The 23,175-nt window shown below is 51.3% G+C and overlaps 8 protein-coding genes across 8 annotated transcripts; 4 read left to right on the forward strand and 4 right to left on the reverse strand.

Annotated features, from left to right (window-relative positions):
• Window positions 1-123: 123 nt before the first annotated feature.
• A1O5_03103 (uncharacterized protein) lies at window positions 124-1,731 on the reverse strand (the record flags this gene model as incomplete). Its single annotated transcript, XM_007743716.1, has 1 exon — window positions 124-1,731. The coding sequence occupies one exon, from the start codon at window positions 1,729-1,731 to the stop codon at window positions 124-126; it is 1,608 nt and encodes a 535-aa protein (XP_007741906.1).
• A 2,019-nt stretch (window positions 1,732-3,750) lies between these two features.
• A1O5_03104 (uncharacterized protein) lies at window positions 3,751-6,678 on the forward strand (the record flags this gene model as incomplete). The annotated part of the gene is made up of 1 exon (XM_007743717.1): window positions 3,751-6,678. One exon carries the CDS (start codon window positions 3,751-3,753, stop codon window positions 6,676-6,678), a length of 2,928 nt encoding a protein of 975 aa, XP_007741907.1.
• Window positions 6,679-8,064: 1,386 nt separating this feature from the next.
• A1O5_03105 (arginase) lies at window positions 8,065-9,159 on the forward strand (the record flags this gene model as incomplete). Its single annotated transcript, XM_007743718.1, has 1 exon — window positions 8,065-9,159. The coding sequence occupies one exon, from the start codon at window positions 8,065-8,067 to the stop codon at window positions 9,157-9,159; it is 1,095 nt and encodes a 364-aa protein (XP_007741908.1).
• Window positions 9,160-10,160: 1,001 nt separating this feature from the next.
• Window positions 10,161-12,019, reverse strand: A1O5_03106 (uncharacterized protein; the record flags this gene model as incomplete). The annotated part of the gene is made up of 3 exons (XM_007743719.1): window positions 10,161-10,453; window positions 10,604-11,293; window positions 11,368-12,019. 3 exons carry the CDS (start codon window positions 12,017-12,019, stop codon window positions 10,161-10,163), a joined length of 1,635 nt encoding a protein of 544 aa, XP_007741909.1.
• A 1,092-nt stretch (window positions 12,020-13,111) lies between these two features.
• Window positions 13,112-14,960, reverse strand: A1O5_03107 (uncharacterized protein; the record flags this gene model as incomplete). The annotated part of the gene is made up of 2 exons (XM_007743720.1): window positions 13,112-14,577; window positions 14,639-14,960. 2 exons carry the CDS (start codon window positions 14,958-14,960, stop codon window positions 13,112-13,114), a joined length of 1,788 nt encoding a protein of 595 aa, XP_007741910.1.
• Window positions 14,961-15,516: 556 nt separating this feature from the next.
• A1O5_03108 (uncharacterized protein) lies at window positions 15,517-17,508 on the forward strand (the record flags this gene model as incomplete). Its single annotated transcript, XM_007743721.1, has 1 exon — window positions 15,517-17,508. One exon carries the CDS (start codon window positions 15,517-15,519, stop codon window positions 17,506-17,508), a length of 1,992 nt encoding a protein of 663 aa, XP_007741911.1.
• Window positions 17,509-18,108: 600 nt separating this feature from the next.
• Window positions 18,109-21,291, reverse strand: A1O5_03109 (uncharacterized protein; the record flags this gene model as incomplete). The annotated part of the gene is made up of 1 exon (XM_007743722.1): window positions 18,109-21,291. One exon carries the CDS (start codon window positions 21,289-21,291, stop codon window positions 18,109-18,111), a length of 3,183 nt encoding a protein of 1,060 aa, XP_007741912.1.
• A 415-nt stretch (window positions 21,292-21,706) lies between these two features.
• On the forward strand, window positions 21,707-23,089 carry A1O5_03110 (uncharacterized protein; the record flags this gene model as incomplete). Its single annotated transcript, XM_007743723.1, has 1 exon — window positions 21,707-23,089. The coding sequence occupies one exon, from the start codon at window positions 21,707-21,709 to the stop codon at window positions 23,087-23,089; it is 1,383 nt and encodes a 460-aa protein (XP_007741913.1).
• Window positions 23,090-23,175: the final 86 nt, after the last annotated feature.

Consider the following 23,175-nt stretch of genomic DNA (forward strand, 5'->3'; position numbering starts at 1 on the left):
TATAGTCTCTAAAGCACTTCGTAGCCGAGTACTTTCAGGGCCATGATTCATTCTAGCAAATGCGCACGCGTTTTGAGATTTCAATTCGGATCTAATGTATTCCCACGCCAACAGAAGTTCCACTCACGCACTATATGGACAGTATGGATTCATAACCGAATAAAGCACAGACAAAAGATTACGCAAACGATCCCCCCACCCTACCGTTTCACCTCCAGCTCGTGCTGCCAGTTTCGGTACATTAGCCAACGTCAAGAACTGTGCGCCTCTATGCAAGGGTGACAACCGAGTTATAGCTTGCACTACCGAAGCCAGCTCTTTGCAGAACAGAATGTCGGGGCTTCTGGAGCCCCAGTCATTGGCATGGAAGGCCAACAGGTTCACGGTCCCTTTCCCATTCGCAGTCCTGAAATAGGCATCGAACGCTTCTTTTTTGGCTGGGTCGGTGTCTGATCGCCGGAGGACGACCACGTTGTTGTTTGGATTTCCGAACTTCCTCGGCATACCAAAGCTTTCGAATATCGAGTCAATCGTCTTCTCAGTTGATGTGTTGGCGATTCTTGTTTGGGCGATCGCATCTATCTTTGAAGTATCCACGCCTTTGGCCTTGAACAGAGCCATCGTCAATTCGGTGTAATGTGCTTTCGGTGACATGGCACTGGTGTCCTTCTTCTTGTAGCTCCAGTCTGTAAATGCCACCTTCTGATCTCCTGACCATGACCACTTCAGAGTTGGCTGTGTCGCACCGTTCGATGTCAGAGCTTCTCTGAAGCCCCTGGTGTCACTTAGCGTCACGCCAGCTTGCGACAATAAAGGTGGAAATTGTCCATGGTCCAGAGCAAAGTTGAACACATCATCGAACTCGAATGGCTGCGGGGCTTCATCGCCTAATTTTACTGGCACGAGGGGAACTGTCGAGCCGAAGACAAAGTTGTTATTGATCTCGTCGGTTCGTACCGGATCATCGGGGGCATCAGTGGCAATCCTGCTCTGCAAATTTGCCAGCTTGTCGTTGACCAAGCCTGTGCCGCGTTCACTCTGGACCTCAAGCAAATAGTCATATGCGACAGCATCATCATCCACAGGGCGACCTGCTCGTGTGGCAGCAACGGCGTCTGGGGCTTGACCAGGCACATCATCGCCAATATTGTCAGAAGGCCCTGGGCAAGGCCCGTCTGAGCGCTTCAGGCCACATCCAGCGGCATCCGACACCGTCGTGGGCTGCGGCACAGGAGTAAAAGGATCATCAGCAGATACTGGCTGTAGAACACTATGGTTGGGATCAGGTTCAATGGACGGACTTGGGGTTTGGCTTGGCACTGAAGTCGGGCTCGCGCTTGGTTCTTCGGAGACTTTGGGCTTAGTCGGGTCAAGTCCTGCGGCAGGATTACTTGCGGGTTCTGTGGATGGACCGTCCAGGTGGCTTGGTCCAGTCGCTGGCGAAACTGGCTTGGGCGCTACCGGCTCGGGCTCTTTGGGGAGAGCAAGAGCCGCAACTCTTGGGAGCGACTGGTGCTCTCGTCGAGACCAGTGAGTTGTGATGCCACTGAGATCATGGTCTTGGAACCTGTCAAGCCGAGGAAGAAGATCTGAAGGAAGATCGTGTGATGCGCCATTGCTGCAGAACTCATCCGCACAAGACGGAGTGCTTGCGTGAACAGCTCTCGATATTCCCAACCGCGAGACTGAGGCGGCCAGGACCAGAGTCAGGAGATACTTGGTCCAAACCATGCTTGCTGGAAATCGGGGTTTTGGTGCCTGCCGTAAGTCTGATATCAACAACTTCGGATTGTAACAATGCTGTTGTTGCCGTGTGGTGTATTGTGCTCTTGTTGGTCAGAGGGTGTTCCAAGAATGTGTTCGTCCTCAAAACTGTTACTGTCGCTGGTAAGAAAAGATGATGCTATACAGGTGCGACCCCGAATCAGCATTTATGTATTGCTTGAGCTTCCCAGATCGTACGTCTGAACACTGTGCGGCACATGGTCGCGACGGGCTTTATGGTCGACACTGTCTCCAGAGTCGCCAGCACTCCTGAATTAATCACGCGATGGTCAACTATAGTGCAGCCAGCAGCAATGAAACATTCTTTCGTGGTCAACAATACGGCTCTTGTACTCAACGCTGACACCAAGGCCGTACCGATGCTTGATAAAACCCAAAAAGCCACCTACCTGAAGCAGCCATGGGCGGCTGTTTGAAATGTCGCGCGCCTCCAGGCTCATTGCTTTGCGGAGTTGGTGCCATAATAGTGTTTGCGGCGATATATTTTTGTCGCACTTTGCGGAGTCTCCTGAGTCAGAACTACTGTCGCATAGGGTTGGAGGAGCCGCTGCGCTCATCTATTAAAGGTAATCTTAATTCTCTCTTATTCTAACGTACTTATATATACTTAGTACTTCTTCTTAATTAACGTTATATTAGTCTTCTACAATAGAAATTATCGTATAAGTAGTTTATAATCTTCTTAAAGAGATTCGAGATCTTATACTAAAGAGAATTAAAAAGTTTTAAGATTATTTTCTTTATATATTAATAGACTACTTAATAGTATCTAAAAAAAAGGAATCTTATTAGATAGATAGAAAGCTTTAGATAACACTAAAAAAATATATACGACTATCTCTTTGCTTCAATACTTTATAATACATAAAATTGGCGGGTGTAATTTAAATATTACGTAGCGAACGTAAATTAAGCCATTTTTACGTATCGGGCCTCAGACTCGTTTATCGTAACATTCTTTAAATTTTGTGATTGGCCGGCGCTTTAGCTCATAGCCTAGCCAATTAGGGCGTAGCCCCGATATCGGGTCTGAGCACTGAGACAAATCTTTACTTGTCTGGCGTTAGTTTCGGCTAAGCTTCCAAGCCTACCTTGAGCGTGGCAGAGCAGCTGCCCGAGCCTCTCTAAGCCGAGGGCAGGGAGCCTAATCCAGCTCCTTTCGTGTAGCAATACCTAGGTACCCAGTACAAAATATGCTGTCAGTCGTACGAGGTACTCAGTGCCTCTCTTTTCTCCTGAAACCCCCCCAAGCCCATGATTCTGGGATGGCAGGCAGGCCAAGTAAAGCACAACGAAAACCTGCACGCTAAAACCCCACAGTTGATCACTCTAGGGCCCAGGGGCTAGGGCAAGGCATGCCCATTCCTTCACCCTGGTAAGTTTTAGTTAAGGAGGCTCTCCGGGACGACTTTCCTGACCACTAAAGCCACTCCATCATTTCCTAATGCGACCTCTGTGGTTACTAACAAGCTTCCAACTTCCATCAGGCCATGTTTAATGTGCAGCGACGCAGTCGGCAAATGTCCACAACGTGCACCGGATACTCGCCTCCCATGACTCTGCATCCGCCCTTTTCCCTGAAATCCTTCTTTAGGTCACTTATCTCACCTAGCATTATCCCACTGCTCCGATCTTCCCGGTCTGCAATCGGCGCAGGGGGCATTTATCTTTATCACGCCTCCGTCCTGTATCTTTGTAAACGCTAGTTGAGCCCTCGCCGAACGCTGCCCTCGAACCAGGATCGAACCGATCCGCGTCCTCTTGCCCCTTTCTTAGCATTACTCGACCCCCGAAAACCCAAGTAGCGGCCTGCCTGCGACTCAAGAAAGTGCCCGAAAGAGAAATACGCAGTTGCAGGCAAGCCAGGGCCACTATGTTGGGCGTAGGGAAAAGTATACGACGTGCTCGGATAAGGATCCCCGTTCTGTGACGGCTGCCCTGACCCATCCACGGCAAGATACAAAGATGGCTCAGCTTCAGCAAGAGCCGGTCCTGAGCCGCCTCGAGGTCCATTGGAATGGAGGCTTGATTGCGGCGTCCATTGCTGTGTCCCTCTTGGGCGCCTTCACCTCGACTCAAATGATGTGTCAAGCGCGGACGTCGCGATACTTTTCAGGCGTCTTGGTTTGGACTATACTTGGGAGCTTGACCTTCGGCTTCTGTTCCATCTGGTGCCTCCACTTCATTGCCATGCTGGCGTGTGAACTGCCGTTTCCAATAGGGTTGAATGTCCCATTAACGGTCCTGAGCGCGGGGTTGGCCGTCATATTTACTTTCGTGGCGCTGGCCGCAGACCTGATGCGCGACCGTTATCTACGTCTTGTTAAGAAGAAGAAACTGAAGGCTGTCAAGCGAGAAAGAAGGAAGAAACCAACAAGGGAGGATGTCAATGGTAGCTCAGATGCCCTTCTGGGAGCATGGACCTCAGGGGATGTCGAAGAGGAGCAGGTCAGAGTGTCCCACCATCCCAATGGCCCTGCCGACCACAGTCCTCCGACCCGTGACAGCGGTGCAAGTATGACGCTTGGTCTCTTGGAGGACCATTTCACCGGGGGTACCGCCATAGAATCGTCTCGGTCGCCTCAGCACCTTCAACCGCCGTTAATCCAAAATGAGTCTCCCCTCGAGGACGATTCTACTCGCGACACTGAAAGCTACCAAAGGAGCTCGGAGGAAGGGGAGCGATCTCGACGGTCATCTTCGACAAACCACTCCGACGGTAGTAGCCTTGGTCTTCCTGGTTTCATGAGCTTCAAATTCTCTACGAGTACCACCACCACCACCACCACCACAACGAATGCCCTTCTAGGGGCAGCTGAGCTACTTTACCATGGAGCAACACTGCCGAACTTTTGCAAGGGTTTCATATGGAGCTTGGCAATCACCACTATGCACTACGTTGGTATATTGGCCTTGGAAATTCCCAAAGGCCACGTTACCCTCCAACCGTTCATTGTCCTCCTCTCGGCATTGAGCAGTTGGTTGGTCTGCACCTTGGGTTGTATACTGATGCCCCAAATCGAAGTCAACCTGTCCCAGCAGCTCCTTTTCTCAGTAATAGCCGCAGCAGGGGTTGCCGCAATGCATTTTACTGGAATGTGGGCGACCACCTTTTGGTCTCAGGCCAAGCCAACGTTGGAACGAGGATATCCTCCGGATCTAGCAGTGGCCGTCACTAGCATCGCTATTCTGACCTGCTTGCTTGCAAACGGTCTTCTCGCGCATTCGGCGACTCTTGCTCGGAATAAGTTGGCTGAAATTGTCCATACTAGGAGGAAACTCTGGGCCGCAATCGCTCAAAAAGAGAATGCAGAAGCAGCTGCGGCAGTAAGGAGCGAGTTTATAGCGAGCGCCAGTCATGAAATCCGGACTCCCTTGCATCAGCTGCAAGGCTACAGTGACTTGTTGTCGCGAACGGAACTGAGTGAGGAGGCTCGTCTACTCCTCCTTGCCATACAGCAAGCGACGAGATCTCTCTCCATGATCACGGCTAACGTCCTTGACTGGTCTCGGTTAGAAAAGGGAGAAGCTGTTTGTCGACCAACCAGCCTCGATCTCCGCAAAGTGTGTGAGTCCATCCTGGCGATTTTGCCGAACAAGGACGAGGATTTTGGTACTGAACTGATGATTGTGGTGGCGCCCGACGTTCCATCCTCGCTTTTCCTGGATGAGACTTACCTACAACGGATCTTGATGAACTTACTCACAAATGCTCTCAAGTTCACGCAATCTGGCTATGTGCTTCTGCTGGTGGAAATCAAGGACATGGACTTGGCTATCACTGTTAGAGATTCCGGATTTGGCATACCTGAGTCATTCTTGCCACAGCTTTTCGAACCATTTAAACAGGCCCAAACCCGAGGCGCCGAGAGAGGGGCTGGTCTCGGCCTAGCCATCATTAGGCAGCTACTGCAGAAAATGGAGGGAACAATTTCTGTGGAAAGCAAATGCCACCAGGCGGAAAACGTGGGAGCAGAAAAGTGCGGCAGCACCTTCACCGTCACCATTCCAATCCATCCCTCAACCGATACACCGCATGCCTTAGGCTCCTTAGGTCCCAATCGTTTGATTGCCTTGCTGCAGGACTGCAATGCTCGATTTGCGGAAGGACTCCAACTAGCTTGGAAGGCATTTGACTTCGAGTTAACCCGAGCAGATCCGAATGATGAAATACCCGACTGTTTTGGGTATATCTGGACAGACTTGATGTTTCTGAGAAGTCACCCAAAACTCCTTGAGCGAGTACTTGGCCTTCGACACCAACTTGTCATTTTGTCCTATGACTCGCAGAAATTGCTTGATGAAGCCCTTGGCTCTGTCCCTCCGCCACACGTCATACCAGTTAAAAGACCATTCCTGTGGCATCGCATGGTCGAAAACATAGTTTTGGCAGCCCGTACCGGAAGGTCATCGATTGATCGATCCGTGAGATTCGCCCCTGTGGTCGACGTGGTGGACAACGAGAACTCGGGGCAACCTCACGAGACCAAAACACTGAGCGGCTCGACGGTACTATTGGTAGAAGACAACAAGATCAATCAAAAGCTGGGGGTGAAGATGTTGAACACGCTCGGGTACGATGTTATCATCGCAGATGACGGTCAAGATGCCATTGATAAGCTTGTCGCACATGACCGGGACATCGATATCATTCTGATGGATCAGTCGATGCCGCGTATGGATGGCATAACGGCAACAAAGCGGATTCGAGAGATGGAGAACCAGGAGCTATTGGGGCCACTCTCTCGAACCAGGCGGCCCATCATTATGGTGACAGCGGTTGTCGGTCCAGACGCACAAGCACTTTGCATGTCAGCAGGTACAGATGCATTCCTCCCGAAGCCGCTGGCTATGTCCAAGCTCGAGCACACGCTAAAAAAGTTCCTGGGCTGAGATTACTGGTCGTTGAATTGATGCCATTTCCGAATTCATGGGATACTGCGCAACCCCCGATTACAGGTCCGCACTTCGCCTTGGGCCTCGAGCGGGTTCCGTCGCCTCAATCAGCGCGGAGTTCAGAGAGCCCTTCCGAGCGCGTTTGCAAGGCATGACTGCGAAATGGACAGCCGCTTCTCCAGCAGTATGCAAGTCATGCAGAGATATATCAAGCCCGATTGTGGACACTCGAAAGATACCTACCCAGACCTGGCTTTCAACTAGACAGGAAACCATCAAGACAAAAGAAATGTCAAACCGCAGAAGAAAGATAGTGCGAAGAAATCTTGCCGCAAAGAGTATGAATGACACAAGATATTGAGCTTCAGCATTGGGCCTAGGGTCAGCTGGTCAACATGTACAGGAAGACCGAGTGGGGAGGTACAATATAGAACGAAGCCCGAGGGGCCCGAGTCTATGTGCCCATTTTTTGCCCCTTGAAAGATTCCAATTACCAAATAGAAATGCTCTTCTAGCGGAGCTGAAATTCGCCATGTGATGCATTTACAGGGACATCTGAGCACTAAAACTCTTCTTCGTCAGGTTGAAGTTGTTTCTGTTAGCAATGGAATATGCCAGCCTCGCGAGGACCTGTACTTAGGGGAAATGGAATGATAAGGCAGGATGCATTGTCACTTAACGACTTAGCCTGCTTTCTCTCGGGCGCTTCCTTGTGTGACACGAGCGCGTAATCCTGCACTTAGGGGACACGAACCCACCGGAGCATATCACCCCGCTGATCCTTAGCATCCTCGGCGTTGTTGCGGATGTCCAACCCCACGGCGGCGGCATGCTCATTCGTGCCCATGCTTGTGCTTGATCCAAGGGTTAAGTAAACGGTGGGAGGGAGCGGGAGGGAGCAGGAGGGAGTCAACAGCCAGAGTCTCCGAAAGACGGAGCGGAAGAGAAAAAGGGCGGGGGCAAAAGAGCAGGGATGAGGGTTGTGGAATGGGAGACGATGATGACGCTGCAGCAAGGCGAGGTTGAGTGGTGAGTGATGGGTGAGTGAGTGGCTTCCAACAAAACTTTCTCACGGGCCACATAAAACAGCATCTCGCTCCCTTTTCCCTACTCACTACCCACATTCTTTTGCTCCCTTATTCTCTCACGGCAAGGCGGAAAGACAGGGCTGTACATACAGACGGAAAAAGTATTTCTTCGGAGTTGATTCTTTTTGCTGCGCGGACACGATCCCTTCCCTCGTTGAAGCAGCTACCAAACCAGGTCTCGCCCGACGAACCACTCAAACAGTGTGCCTTGACCCCGTTTTCTGGGGTTTCTCTCCTTGCCATTGTTCGGTTCACACCCTCACACGCTTTGACCACCAAAGACCAATCTGCCAAAATGCAGCCCAAAGCTCCCGAGAAGTCTTCCCCTTCGACCACCACCAACGACCACACCAACGGCCATACAAACGGCTCCTCATCCTCCCACAAGTCCTCACACAGCAAATGGGACATGGACTCACCCTCCACGATCCGTCAAAAGTTCCTCCCCTTCCCGTCCGACCTGGGCGTGGTCCTCGTTGGCTTTTCTGGCGGCCAATGCAAAGAAGGTGTGGATGCCGCTCCCACGGCGTTGGTCGGGGCAGGGCTGCTCAACCAGATCCAGGATGAGTTGGGATATACACTCCACGGGGACACAGAGGTCCGCAATTACAACGAAATACGCCCTTCTTCCGATGAACCGTACAGAGGAATGAAGAACCCCCGTTCAGTCAGCGCTGTCACGGAGAAACTCGCAACCCAAGTCTACGAACAAGCTCGCCACGGCAGAATGGTCTTGACATTAGGAGGCGATCACTCTGTAGCGATCGGCACCATCGCGGGCACAGCCAAGGCCATTCGTGAACGGTACAATGGGCGCAAAGAGATTGCGGTCATCTGGGTCGACGCTCACGCCGACATCAACACGCCCGAGACGTCCGAGTCAGGGAACATCCATGGCATGCCAGTTGCGTTCGCCACCGGCCTGGCGCATTCCGACGACAAGGATATTTTCGGCTGGTTACAAGAAGACCAAAAACTCTCGACCACCAAGCTGGTGTATATCGGTCTGCGCGACGTGGACAGAGGTGAAAAGAAAATCCTACGTGACCACAGGATCAAGGCTTTCTCCATGCACGATATCGATCGCCACGGTATTGGAAGAGTGGTGGAAATGGCCCTCGCGCATATCGGGTCGGACACTCCCATTCACCTATCTTTCGATGTGGACGCCTTGGACCCTATGTGGGCCCCCAGCACCGGAACGCCTGTTAGAGGAGGCTTAACGTTGAGGGAAGGGGATTACATCGCCGAATGCGTCCATGAAACCGGGCAATTGGTGGCCATGGATCTGGTCGAGGTGAACCCTTCTCTGGATGTGGCCGGGGCAAGCGAAACCGTGAGGGCAGGGGTGAGTCTTGTACGGTGTGCGCTGGGCGATACCCTACTGTGAATTTGAACCGTGTCTAGAGGAACTAGGGTTCCCGCGTGTCGTGATACGCGGTATATTTATAGCTCTCTTTTTATTCTTGTGTGTCTCCTTCGGTTCCTTTCTGGGTTGAGATACAACTCGTACGATGACGACCCTTTACATGACCTTCTTGGACACGACAGAACAATGGCAAAAAGGGGGTTTCGAAGGGATGGAGAAGGGGGAAACCAAAAGCCTTCTTGGATTACATACCTATTATCACTAAAGGGATAAGAAAAGCTCACTTAAATGCCTCCACCGATACCAATACCAACACCTATACCTCTCTCTGTGCATGTGCATGTGCATGTGGCTATTGTTCTCACCGATGCTTACATCTACATCTACATATGTACCTGTACAGAGTAACTCCGCACGTATGACACGAAGTCCGCATTCAAGGTGGAGCCTGCCGCGTTACAACTCGTCCAAAGACTGCATATCCGTGCTGAGTCAGTCATGTAGTCATGTAGTCTTAGATCCATCCAAGAGGCCAAGGCATACTCTACTCGTGAGTCGAGAGTCTTCAAAGCTAGACGCACGGCTGCATATGCGGAGTACAGAGAAGTCCGCACAAAGATACATCTTCTATATATATACGCCAAAGCTCGGGTGGGCACAAGGACCACCTACTCGGGAGGACGACGACAATGACCAACAACAACGACAACGGCACCGAGCGAGGCAGAAGAAGATGGACGGCAATCAGCCAATGAGTCGTTGATTTGCATCCCAAGAAATAAACTGACGATTGGTCCATGCAACGTTACTGGTAGGCATGGTCATGGTTGTCGTTGCCTTGCAGGCATGCCCTAGAGCCCTCGAATCGATTGCTCTGCTGACGGACTCTTCCTCCTCCGTCGGCGTGTGCTTAAACTGACACATCACTTCGGCCGGGTAGGTAACAGTACCTTTTTCCTCCTTTGTCGTTCCCGTCTGACTCTCGTGGGCTCCATTGCGGCTCGGTGCCTCGCCGCTCCATTTTACAACTTCCTTGGTTGGAAGCACAGTCTCAGAGGTCCCAGCCCAAGGGTGAAATGGTCCTTTGTCCCCATCAGTAGATCCTGCCCAGTCTCTCCTTCTGCTAGTCTGACGTCGAATTTCCGAATGATATTCGCCGTCAAAAGACGAATCTCCATGTAGGCTAGATTCTTGCCGATGCAGTTGTATGGACCTGCCGAAAAGGGCGCAAATGCATCTTTGTGGAGGATGAGCTCTGGGCGGGAAGAATGTCGTTCAGGGATGAATTCGAGTGGGGAGGGGTAGAGATCGGGGTCTGTTCCAAGATCAACCTGGTTAGTATCCACGAAGGAGTAATTTGAGAGGCCTAGACGTGGACAGATGTCGAAGCAAAGCAAAGTAAAACCAGGGCAGAGTTCAAAAGCCTCCAAGGAGGGCAAGAACCAAGACAAAATCCCAAACTCACCTCTCGCCATCGCATACTGCGGCATCTGGATCACCGTGTCTCCCGGGATATAGACGCCCCCAATTTCCACTCCTTCCTTGGGCGTCTTCCTGAATACTCCACTTGGCACAGGAGGATTCAGTCTTAGTGTTTCATTGATCGATCCGTTCAACAGCGGTGCATCCTGAATTTTTTGCGCGTCAATGGCCTCGTCAGACTTCACCAACTCGTCGAGCTCCTCCCTCAGTCGCTGGATGAGACCTTTTTCCGTTGCGATATGGTAGAACAAATGCACCAAGGTGGCCGCGGTAGTGTCTGACCCAGCGACGATAATGAGTCGGCTATCGCCCTGCAACATGGGTAGCTGAGCCTTCTGCGCCTTGGGGTCCGAGTGGTTGAAATGCTCAATCAACGTGTGCGAAATGTCCTGATTGTCGAGCTTCCCTTGAATCTTCATCCGCTTGTCAAGTTGTTCGCAACAGTAATTAATGAACCGCCAGTGATCTGCAGCAGCGCCAGGGATGGAGAGCAGAAGCCGGAAGAACCAGTTTGGCAGCCAGAAGCCGATAATATCCATGCCATCATTGAGCAGCTTGATGGCCCAGTGCATCTCCCCGGATTCGAGACACTGGTATGAGTCACCGAAGGCGAGATCGCCCATTACATCGAAGGAGTATAGATTGAACCATTTCGCCATATTCATCGGTTGCCCTATAGATGTGATGTTAGTTGCATCAGGGCGGAAAGCACCCTCAATGCAAAGTGCGTATCAAGGAACAAAATACCATTTGACTCCCCCAACTTCTTGATCAACAGATCATTATACTTCTGCACGCGATTCTCGTAGCCCCGAAGTGCCTTGTCACTAAATGCAGGACTCCAGATCCTTCTACGTCGATCATGCTGCGCCCGATCTCGACATGTGTGCATGGAAATGAATGGAAGGTCCACTCCATACCAGTCGCCTTTAGTACATTTGGATTTGACACCAGACGTGACTTCCACGCCATCAGGATGCGTGACAGAGATGCTGTTGGGGTCAAGCCGCACAAACTTGCCATATTTCTGATGCATGGCGAGCAGGTGGTGGTGTAGATTTCTCTTCCCGGCACACCGGATGACCATGTCGAATCTTGACAGCCGCGCCCAGTAGGGACCAGGAAATTTGTTCAACGGATTGAAGAACAGGCGGTAAGTGATCAGGCTGGTGTAAAGGCCAGCTAGATACAGTGATGCATATTTGACGGTAAATGCAAGAGAATCTTTTGCGGGAATATTGCCATAATGCGATCTAGCCACAATCGTGACAACGCACCCAAGAAAGAATGCTTGAATGTAGCGGGTAGGGTACAACCAGTGTTCGCCAACTTTGAAGAAGAAAAGGTGTGTTGCCACACCAGCTGAGGCGACGACCAAGGGCAAGTAGGTTGCCGTCATTGTGAAAAACAGGCGATGTCAGACAGAAGAGGAGAAGGATGAAGGACAGCATGAGATGAAGTTCGTTGGGCTAGGTGGACGCCGTATTTAAGGATATCTTGCCGCGCGTCCTGCAGCAGGACATGTAACCCGAGCAAACATTTTCGAATCGACTTCCTCCGATCCTTGCCATTCCTTCGAGATGGGAGTCCTAGCCAAGTGTAGCGATCGATCTGTTGGAGGGCGGCCTGAGGTGATAGTATCCCTGCGAGCGGCGTAACGATGCCCATCTTGGAAAACATGGAGCCCATCTCAGAAACTCGAGTGGATCCCTGGCCAAGTACTCCGAACTCCGTACATTTGCACCCCATCTTCCGTACCGAAATGTGGGGAAGCGTTGAAGTTTGACCGAACCTTTCTGATGTCGACGTGCTCGAGTCAAGCTGACTCGACCATATCGACAAAGACATCGTTCAGGATAAACGCAGTAGCTGCAGAGGAAACTGCCCGGACGCGTGCAATGCAGCTGAGGGTGGACTTGGTTTTTCGAGACGGTGCACTTCACGAATCATGCCTTAACTATTCTTGTTTCGTGCTCACCCCGGTGCGAAACGCAAGAAGCTGCTGTGTCAGCAAGTTGCCAGCTTTTGGTGCTCTTTGATAGGTACGGAGTAAAAGGTGGACAAGGTCATCAAGCTTCATCGGAAGAAGCCAAGCAACATTTGGCTTGGTCAGGCCTCCTGTCAACGGTTTGTGCTTACTGTGAGGCGACTGGACGTGTGCATACTGCATACGCGTGTATGTACGGAGTATCTTGAGGCGAACAAGGTGCTGTGTTTCGTTAAAGGTGGGCCGTAAGCCACGGCCATTCTCATCTGGTGAATGGAAGAAACGAAGATGACTTGGGTCAGCCCAAGTGTGGAGCATAGAGCATTTATCCGTACCGTGGGCGTTCATTGAGCCCTTTGTTTGCGTGCATAAATATTTTCCATTTATGCAAGGATGCCTATTGTAGGTTGACTGACGTTGTGTTGCTCCCTTTCTCAGGAACTCGGTTGAAATCTCCCTTGCCTGGGCGGACGTACCATCAATTGTTCTATGGCGTTTCCAGTATCATCCACGGCTCCCCAAGATCAGTTGGCGAAGTGTTTTTTCGGCCTCAGGGGCACGCATGTCACCCCTTCGTGGGTGTCTCATCATTTGTCCCATGAGGAATTGCAATTTCCCAACTTTGCCCTTCTCAACAATGTCTTTGACATGCTGAGGGAATCGTTCGACTATTTCCTTTGCAATTGCTTGGTAGGTTTCGGTCGACATTTCCGAAAAGCCCAATTCCTCTTGTTTGATGATATGTGAGATTGTTCTTTTGTCACCATTGTAGATGAGCTTGAGGATCTGTTTGGCAGAACTCCCCGTAATCTGATTGTCTTTCAGCCGATAGATAATTTCAGCCATGGACTTGGGGGAGACGGGGTTGTCGCTCCATTGCCTTTCTTCGGTGGAAATTAGAGCACCTAATTCGTGCAACACCCAATTCCCAACGGTCTTGCCGTGATCCTTGGGAGTCGTAGTAAATCGGGTGCTGGACACCAACTCATCCACTACTTCTTGGAAATATATCAATCGCTCGCCGTCGTCAAGTGAAACTAACGCCATCGCGTCGGTAAAACTGAGGCAGTACTCCTGGACCAGGATCTCAACCAATTCACTCGCTGTGGGTGGCAGGGTCTTCTTAATCCAAGAAATCAAGTCGGTACTGATGTAGAGTGGAGGGATGTCTGCATCAGGCATGTATCGGTAGTCCACCTCACCTTCTTTCCCTCGAAGTCTCTTTGTTTCATTGGGGCTCGTCATGGACCAGCCTCGAGTCTCACCTAGGACCCGGCCACCGGACTCGAGGATCCTGATTTGGCGGTCTCTTTCCGCCTTGATTGCATCTTCGATACCCTTGAAGGTGCTGAGATTCTTGATTTCTGTACGCTGGCCGAGACCCGTCACGCCACTGTAGGCGAATGGCCCCTCCTCGGCACCCCGGCGACGGACAGAGACATTGACATCTGCTCGAAGACCACCTTGTTCCATGCCAGTTGTGACGGCGTCAACAGCGTATAAAAGTGACTGGATCTTCTTAACGTAGATGGCAGCATCTCGCGGAGAATGTAGGTTGGGCAAGGATATGATCTCAACCAAGGCTTGACCACAACGGTTGAAGTCTATCAACGCCGTATTGCTATCGTCCTCTTGAGTTCTGGCGGTATCCTGTTCCAATTGCACTTGCTTGATGTTCACCGTGACGGTGCGACCCTCGTCTAACCCATCTTCGGCGGTTAACACCACGCGGCCGTTCTTTGCGAAGGGGTGGTAATATTGAGTAATCTGGTAGCCCGCCGACTGATCATGGTAGAAATAATGTTTGCGGTCAAAGTTGCTCACTTGCTGGATTGTACAACCTAGAACGGTGGCCGCACGAAGAGCAGGTAGGATAACAGCCGGTTGAAGGACTGGGAGACTGCCAGGCAACGCGATATCGAAGGGAGCCACTTGACTGTTTGGGACCGTAGTCGGCGCAGTTATGCCAGCTACCCAAACATCAGGATCAGTATCTAGACAGAGAGGAATGGAGATCAGGCGAAACCTTACGTGAGAAAAGCTTGCGAGAAGCATTGAGTTGAGCGTGGATTTCAATGCCAACGGTCAACTCCCAATCGGCGAGTCTATCTGGATTCTCAGCGGCAGCCGGAGCTGGTGGGAGAGCCCGAATTGCCTTTGCAGCGTCTTTTAGCTGCTTGCGAAGGGGGCCGTGGTCTTGTTGCGGCCATGGGACACTAGAATAGAAGCCATAAGAGATAGCTTGAAGATTGCATCGAGCTGGGCGCGTGGGCGCAAAGTTAAAGAGAGCGCTGGTTGTCAGAGGCCGAACTGGAAGCAGCTGCCGAGTCCATCTCAACCATCTTTGGTGCATAGGCTTTCGCGATGCACCAGCACGAGCAGGAGAAATCCAACAAACGAATGGTTAAACAGTTTATCGATCATCGCATGATGCGATCAAATTCTGGGACGAGAAGACCGCACCAAACGGCACCTGCGACCTGCTAGAGCAGCTGCTTTGCTCCGCCGTAGAACATTTGCCACGGATAAATAGTTTCTCCGAATACTGAAAATTCCACCCCCAACCGGACATGAGGTATATCAACTGGTTCGTTCGTCATCGAGGCGTCAATCGTTTTCTTTGTTCAAGCCCAAGGACATGCTTTGAGCTTCATCTCATCCCGGCCCAGGAAGCATGACAAAGTCGAAATGTCTAACAAGCATGAATTGTCTTTCAAACGGCGAGCATTGCTAGCCTTGCCGTCCTGCGGCTAATCGCATTCTTCACCAACCGCTTGAGCTCGTGCTTGCAGAGGGAAACACTCTATTTCCTCACCTTTATATTTCGCATAACGCTCTCATCCCAGGTCGCCCATTCATAAATCATAATCCTATCTGCACTCCCAGAATGAACTTATGAAATGCAGACCATGAGCTTCAATTATTTTCGGTTGTTGGGGAGCCGCCAGCTACCCCAAGAGTCATGGGGTCGGCCGGCTACGAAGCCGTGGATGCTGGCTATTAATACTGCTCTGAGCTTAATTTTGGGGGTTGGGTTGCTATATATTGCAAGATCCTATCTGCCCTCGAGTCAAGATTCGAAGGAGGAGGCGGCGACGGCTGACAAGGACCATCCCGTGCTCAAGAACCATTCAAGCGTCCAGTCATACAAAACTAAGCACGCCGAATATCCGTCGATAAGAACCTTTTACCATCCTCATGCTCATGCCAAAAAGCTCCAAGCTATCGCAGATCTGCCTTTACTGGTTTTCATCCACGGGTTAGGTGGCTCTTTACCTCAATTTGCGCCGTTGCTTGGGAGCCTTGTCAATATAGCCCCCTGCTTCGGTATTGACCTACCTGGTCATGGCATGTCCGCCTTCTCTCCTATGGATTATGAGGCCTACACCATTGCAGCATTTTGCGAGCTGTGGGAGAGAGCCATTCAAGATATTTGCGAACTGCATCGGCATAAGAAGGTGGTTTTCATTTGCCACAGTATGGGTTGCTCGATCGCCGCAATATTAGCGACGTCACCGTCATTTCCGATCCGGATAGAAGGGTTCGTTGGTATTTGTCCGAGAGCTACGCCACCTTCCCCTTCAGAGACGGCTTCGGCGAGGCGATTCTTATCGCTCCCAGATACAGTGCTCGATATGTTAAGAGCTCTGGACCGACGAGGGGGAGTCAACTCCAAAAGCGTCGAAAGGATGGCTGGAAAGGCTGCCGGAATAGACCTCCGCCGCCTTCAGTTGGCGTTTAACAAAAGCTTCAAGACACCAGTGTGGAAGCGCTCCGCATTGGGCTGCTTGCCGCGTTACGACCCTTCAGGAAGAGCGATAGGCGGTCTACCGGGAAGAGACACGTGGGCAAAAATCCGTACACCTCTGTTCCTCATCGCTGGTGAGGCAGATGCTGTCACAAAGCCAGCAGAAGTTACAAAAATTGTGTCCTTCCTAAAAAAGCTCGCGGTTGGGGAGGAAATCAACGGAGACCCTGGGAGCAAACCCCTTCCTCCTGTCGCCACTGCCCCGGCACAAGCGGTAGGGGACACGTCAGCTGTTGGCAAAACCGAACCAAGAGCAGATGAACGTCAGTTCGGTACCCTTCCCTCAACAAGCGAGATGTCCAGCCAAAACTCGGCGATTGTTAAAACAGCCGTCCTCCCTTCTCCGGCGGCCCACGCTTTAATGTACGACCACTCCACCTACCGCACCGTGGCTGGTTTGATCGAAGACTTCCTAGCACGCTACGTCTCGCCTGAACTCTCCCTCGGCTGGCAACTACAACAACTTACCACCTCGGGCAAATGGGACGTGAAGAACCTGGAGAAATGGAAAAGAGTCATGCCCGTATCCGGTCCCATAGGCCACCCTCCAGAATCAGGAATATTTCGGGCCATGAAGACGCTGAGGGAGCAGGACGAAATCCACACACCTTCCGTGTTCGTCAAGAACTGGAGCGACAAGATCTTCGCTGTCATCGACATCTCCCACGACTCTCCCGTGTACGACACCAAATCGCTCGAGCGCGGCGGCATCCAGTACCACAAATTCCCTACCGTCAGCAAAGTACCACCGACGGTCGTCGAGGTCGCAGACTTCATCGCCCTGGTCGACCGCCTGCGCCTGGAGGACCCTCACACCGTGCAAGGGAAAACCATTGGCGTACACTGCCACTACGGCTACAACCGCACGGGCTTCTTCATCTGCTGCTATTTGATCGAGAAACTGGGATACAGGCCACAGGACGCGGTAGAGGAGTTTGCGGCGGAGAAACCCCCCGGCATCAAACACGAGCACTTTATCGACACATTGTTTATGCGTTATCATGTGGGCTTGAAGAAAGCGCCCACTTTCAAGGATTCCAGACAGGGTTCGATATCCGGGGTGGAGTCGGTGCAATCTAGTATAGACTCATAGACCAGGGTTGTTTTTGGGACCGGCGGCTCTTTCACCTTTTTTTTTGGATCCCTTTGAGATGGATTCGCACTTCCTATCTGGGGTCTGTAATCTTCGCTGCGGCTGCTCTAACAGGACCTCGCTGGCATTCACGGTTTGCTGTGGGTCGGGCGACTATTTGCCATGTGGGAATACGTTTATTGAGCCATCGTTACGCAGGCTGTAGGTGGCTATGTAGCTAGCATTCCAACCGTCCCTCACCCAAGCGAGCATCACATGGAAATCCTCCTGATGTGTGCTTTGTGCTCATTAGTCCCCTCATCCTCCCGGCCGAAGCTGTTCTCTTGTCGACCTTCAGTCACATATCTCAGCCATCCTTCGTAGTTCTCGTAGAAATGTGGGCTCGTACTGGCAAGGAATTGGCTGAAGAGCTCTGTGTCAAAGTTCATGTCAAAAACCAACATAGGTCTCTCGCTGGCGAGGACTGGCGAGAGGGCCCCCGATCACTCGCGTGCGAGAGAGAATGACATCAACAATATCTGGACACGAGAATCAACCAAGCCTCCCCGTGTCTCACCATGTTCAACTGCCATGGGCACATAACTCATTACAATCCCCGCGTCACAGCAAATTCACATTTACGAAGCTCTTGACAATCGTTTCGTCAATTCCACTCACCCATTTCTGCTGAAAACTCTGCAATCCGCCTGTCCTCTCTATCGCTTCCCTCAATCTTGAACCAATGAATTCGCGTATGTTGACGGTGTAGATCGGGTCATTGTTACTGATGACCCTCTTCCGCCCATCCTCTGGCGTTGCATCCGGCCACTCGGGGACATCTCCACCATCTCCATGGCGATTATGCCATAAATAGTCGCCCTCGGACTCATCTGCTGCTTCCTGACCCAGTTCCATACAAATGTCGGTCCAAATTGTGAATAGTGTCTCAAGATTCTCCAGCATGATTGTTGGGAAATGAGGTGGAACAGTACAAGTAAGCAAATTTGTGAGGGCGAGGACTTGGAGCTTTTTGCTTAGGATGTCGCCTATGGTATCGATGTGAAGGAACCATTCTACCAGAAGCCACTGGACTGGTGATGGAAGAGAAGACGACATTAGTGCTGATGTCGACACGGGGGATGTGATGTTAGTGGCGGTGATGGCTTGAGTGAATTGGTCCGGTGAGAGAAGGGCCATTCGTGCCAGCAGGCTGAAAAGGCTTGTCTCTCCCGGGCCAATTATGTCTGGTGGCTTGCGACTCGGACGAGGATCTTGGTGATATTCATATGCTTCCTTGAGGAGCTCCAGCAGAGATGCTAGGTAGTCGGTACTTATCATTGATTCCAACAGATGTGTGAGGGCTTGTTGAGGGTTCACAGTGGACTGGGACTCGATCGAAATTGTGGCGACGAGGTTTTCCAGTACATGAGGTGCTAATGACGCATCTCGTGCTCGGCTAGTCGATAGGGCGGGCAAGAGAGATTTCATCGATGTCAAGAGCGGCGTCAGAAATTGAGGTGACAGAATCGTGGTGGGCGACAATATTGTGTAAGATTCTGTGAGTTCAAAGATCTGCCTTAAGAGTTCACTGCCCATATCCAACAGTGGAAGGAGAGATTGAGACAGGGACAACAGGTCTGAAGAGGCGCGTTCCGTTGGGGTCTGCTGTATAATGGCAACCCACAGCTCGAGTGCCTCCTCCAGGAGATACACGATCGCTTCCGACTGTGGCTGGACAGAGTCATGAATCAAGGGCAGAATGGGACCATGGTAAGCCAGACTCTTCTGCCCAAGACTGTTGACGATTGCGGTGATCAAGGTCAATATTGCTTGTTTCATCAAGTGTTCTTCGCCAGACTCTGTCCACAATGGCGGGAGCATCGACATTATGCCCTGCGCGTACGGCTCTATGTGGCCTTCCAATCTCGTAACAGCCACCCTGACTGTCTCAAGTAATGCCATTTTTGTCTCTGATAGTTCTGTCTCGGTGATAAGAGACATGACACCTTCAAGCAAAGGCGTCGCGTAGGGGCGGAAATCGGAGTAGCTGAATTCAAAAGGTTCTAGTACTAGGCGTAGCTGTCGTCCTGCTGTCACGCGAACGACATGGTCATTGAGGGGCTCCCGGTTGGAAAGCAAGTGTGTGAATATCTGATACACTGCGACTCGGTCGACTACCTCGGGTTTGATTGGGACCCATTGGCCTAGTAGAATTGCAGTTCGCCGACGAAGGAGGTTGTAGTTTGGTCGGTTCATCTGCACTTCTTGCACCAATGTTTCACGGAGAAAAGTATTGAAATCAAGGACATCTTCCAAGCAAGCGGCCGCAATGCCGATAGCCGCGTAGAGGCTGTCTTTCAGAAGCACATCGGTGTTGGAAGTGGTCGCGTATTGATAGAAGACCTGGAGTAATCGTGGGACCAGTAGCTCTTTGAAGTTGATGACGAGGTCTAGGAACAACTTTTCCGAACATGAGCGGATGGAAAACTCCCATGCATCTGCAATTTCTTCCTCTCGGCGTTCCCACTCGTCTGGCTCCTGTTCCCAGTCGCGCAAGTCAGATGGCCGAAGAACGAAGTATTGGGTCACTAAAAGTTCCATCAGCCGAAGAACAAAGTCTTGCGTAAGAACTATGTTTTTGACGTAGTCGACGGCGTCTTTTCTGTCTTGCTTGTCCTCGGGGGTGACATATTTGAATGTTTGGACGGGATTGAAGACCATTTTCATGCAAGCACGGAAAAGGAGGAGAGCTTTCAAGCAAAGCTTCTCCACTGGTGACTCTTCAGCACTATCGCCATGGCGATACACTTTCCAATCGAAGTCGGCCTGCAAGGCTGACCGGCCGGTCCCGCTCTGACTGATTATCGACCAAGAGTGATTCAAGATGTCCATGCAGCCAAGAAGGACGAAGGAGGCAGGGTGATTTCGCGCCATGTCGAGATACAACTTGGCCAGTTGAAGCAGATGCTTCAATACTACATTTCGAACTTCGGCAGGAACCTCTTGGCTGTAAGCTGCCCAAAAGGCCTGTTGGTGCGTCTGCAGGAGATCCCAAAACTGCTTGACAGCCTCCTCCCGATGAGGATTCTCGAAGCCAACAACGAGAAGACGCCGCAATGTCTTCAACGCTGAATGACTGCTGACTGCGCTGGCAAGGTCAGACTGATCTACAGCTGACTGCCATCTGGCCACCAAACTAACATAGAGGCGGCCAAGAACCTGCAAAAGTTCCAATGCCACATTTTGGAGGCTCTTCTTCGTGCGCTGCAGACGTCCCGACGCCAGTTCCTTGATTATTTGCAGGGTAATGGTTAAAATGTTCGAAATGTAAAGGGTTGCGCTTGGGTCCTCACTGGCTGCTCGAAGGTGCTGGATCACAACATTGATGACATCCGGCCAATCATGGGGAAATTCATATCGCACAATCTTTGCGAGCATCAGGGCATTCTGGAGTGCAAGGGCAGATATAGGCTCTCGCACCCCCGCTTCGATGGATCTGGATCTGATCTGTTCCTTCTCAATCTTGCTGATGGGATTTACAGAGGTTTTGCGCCAGTGTTTGTCGATGCCATTCTTGAGTTGGATGATGGCTTGGAAACGGACCTCTTGGTCCAGTGAGAAGTCGGCGTAGACATCTTGAAGGAGGGCATAGTAGCCGGGTGACTTTTCCCAGTTTCCAATCTGTTGCGTAGCTACCTTTAGGCTCTGAGCTGTGGGGTGTGAGACACTTTTGAGAGTAGAAATGACAGCGTTCCTGGTTAGAGGATTGGTTTCCCCCTCCGCCTCAATGGTGAAGGAGGGCATTTCTATCGCACACAGGCCTAAATATTGACAATGGTCATTATGCTGTTGGGAAGATGGAATATTGGGTGAGAGGAGGGTTTCGGAGGGGTCAAACACGATCTTTTCAACATGAGACTGAGAGTGAGTGAGAAGGCTCTGATGAAACAGATTTACATAAAAGGAGCCCCAGCCTTTCGTTGTACCTTCAACACGATGAACAACGAAAAGGGCCTAATCAAAAAGGGCTTAAAACGGCAAGAGGCTAGGCCGCGGGCACTAACTAGGCTGGTGGGCAGACCCGACAATGGATGGCGACGGCTAATCTCTCCCCGAAGCCAACAAGCCAGCCTCGGCTGCACATTATTGCAACCCAACATAGACTTCTCACTCTCCTTCTGCCTCTTTTCCCTCTCTTTACCTGGCAGATGACTGCGCCATGTCATCCAGCAGCTTTGCCGCTGCTCAGCAACGCATTCTAGCACAGCAGACGGCCCGACAGCAGGAAGCCCGTACTCTCACTCAACAAGCCGAGCCTAGCAGTGGCCGCTCCTCTTTGACGCGACTCGCTCAGGTGCTACGACCCAAGTTGTCTTCATTCTGGATTACTTTGCTAGATTCCGAGGGCACACGCCCAACCTTTCGAGTGGGACAGGTGGATGCGGAACTCCTCGATGAAGAGTTGCTGGGGCTGTTGAAGACACAAGTGGCAGATGCTTTGAAGTACCTCGGGCCACATCTTCAGGATGACTGGTCGCAAGAAATTCTGCTTGCTCTCAGGGCGATACTGTTCAAACTATCCATATGGGACAACGATGCTTCCTACGGCGCCGCCCTACAGAACCTCCGATACGTCGATGCAAGAAAATCTGGATTGGCCCTTCCGAAACCAACCAGATGGCAAAAGAGTCTCTACGGTCTGTTAACGGTCTTTGGCCGCTATGGATGGGACAAATGGGAGGATTGGCTGATTGATCAAGAGCGAGGATATACAGCTCCTTCAGAGACCGTCCAGAGCTTGATGCGGTTCACCTCCTTCCTCTCGACAACACATTCTATCGCCGCGTTTTGTTCCTTCCTGGTGTTCCTCGTCAATGGCCGCTACCGAACTCTCACAGACCGTCTGCTGAGATTGAGGCTGATGTCACCGTCCAATCAAGTTAGCCGTGAGGTCTCGTTTGAGTATCTGAATCGTCAATTGGTCTGGCATGCCTTTACAGAATTTCTCCTATTCCTTCTCCCATTGGTCGGCATCAGTCGATGGCGGAGATGGCTCGCCAGAGTATGGAAGAAAACAAAGGACGCCATGAAGTCACAATCAACATCAGAAGAAGACAACGATAAGATAAAAAGCGGACCGCTGGCTTTCCTACCAGAAAGGACTTGCGCCATTTGTTATCAGGACCAGAACCCAACCTCGACGTCTGAAGCTGAGATCCTAGGAGCCAATTCAGCCGCTGGAGGAGGCGTAATCGGCTCGGCCACTACGGACGTTGTAAATCCGTACGAAACCATTCCATGCGGCTGTATCTACTGCTTTGTGTGCATAGCTACCAAGATTGAAGCGGAGGAAGGCGGCGGCTGGACATGTCTTCGATGCGGAGAAATCATATATAAGTGCCAGCCATGGAACGGCGATATTGTATTCGTCGGGAAGAAATCCAACAATAAGAGCGCCAAATCGGTTGGGTTTTCTGTTGCCAACGACGACTCAGATGAGAACTACCGAGGTGGGCCGTCTGAAGATACGCCGGAATTGATTAATTCCACTTTGACCGATAGCCAGTGGACAATTGCGGATCAGGACTCTTCGAGCAGCTAATGACCTCAACTACGAGGGAGACGTACTATTCTAGACGCGCGAGGCGTTTGTGGCTTGCGGTCCAGTCAATCAACGGACGCACAGGA

This window comes from Cladophialophora psammophila, assembly GCF_000585535.1.
Source record: "Cladophialophora psammophila CBS 110553 chromosome Unknown aczJe-supercont1.4, whole genome shotgun sequence".
Lineage (NCBI taxonomy): Eukaryota > Fungi > Ascomycota > Eurotiomycetes > Chaetothyriales > Herpotrichiellaceae > Cladophialophora > Cladophialophora psammophila.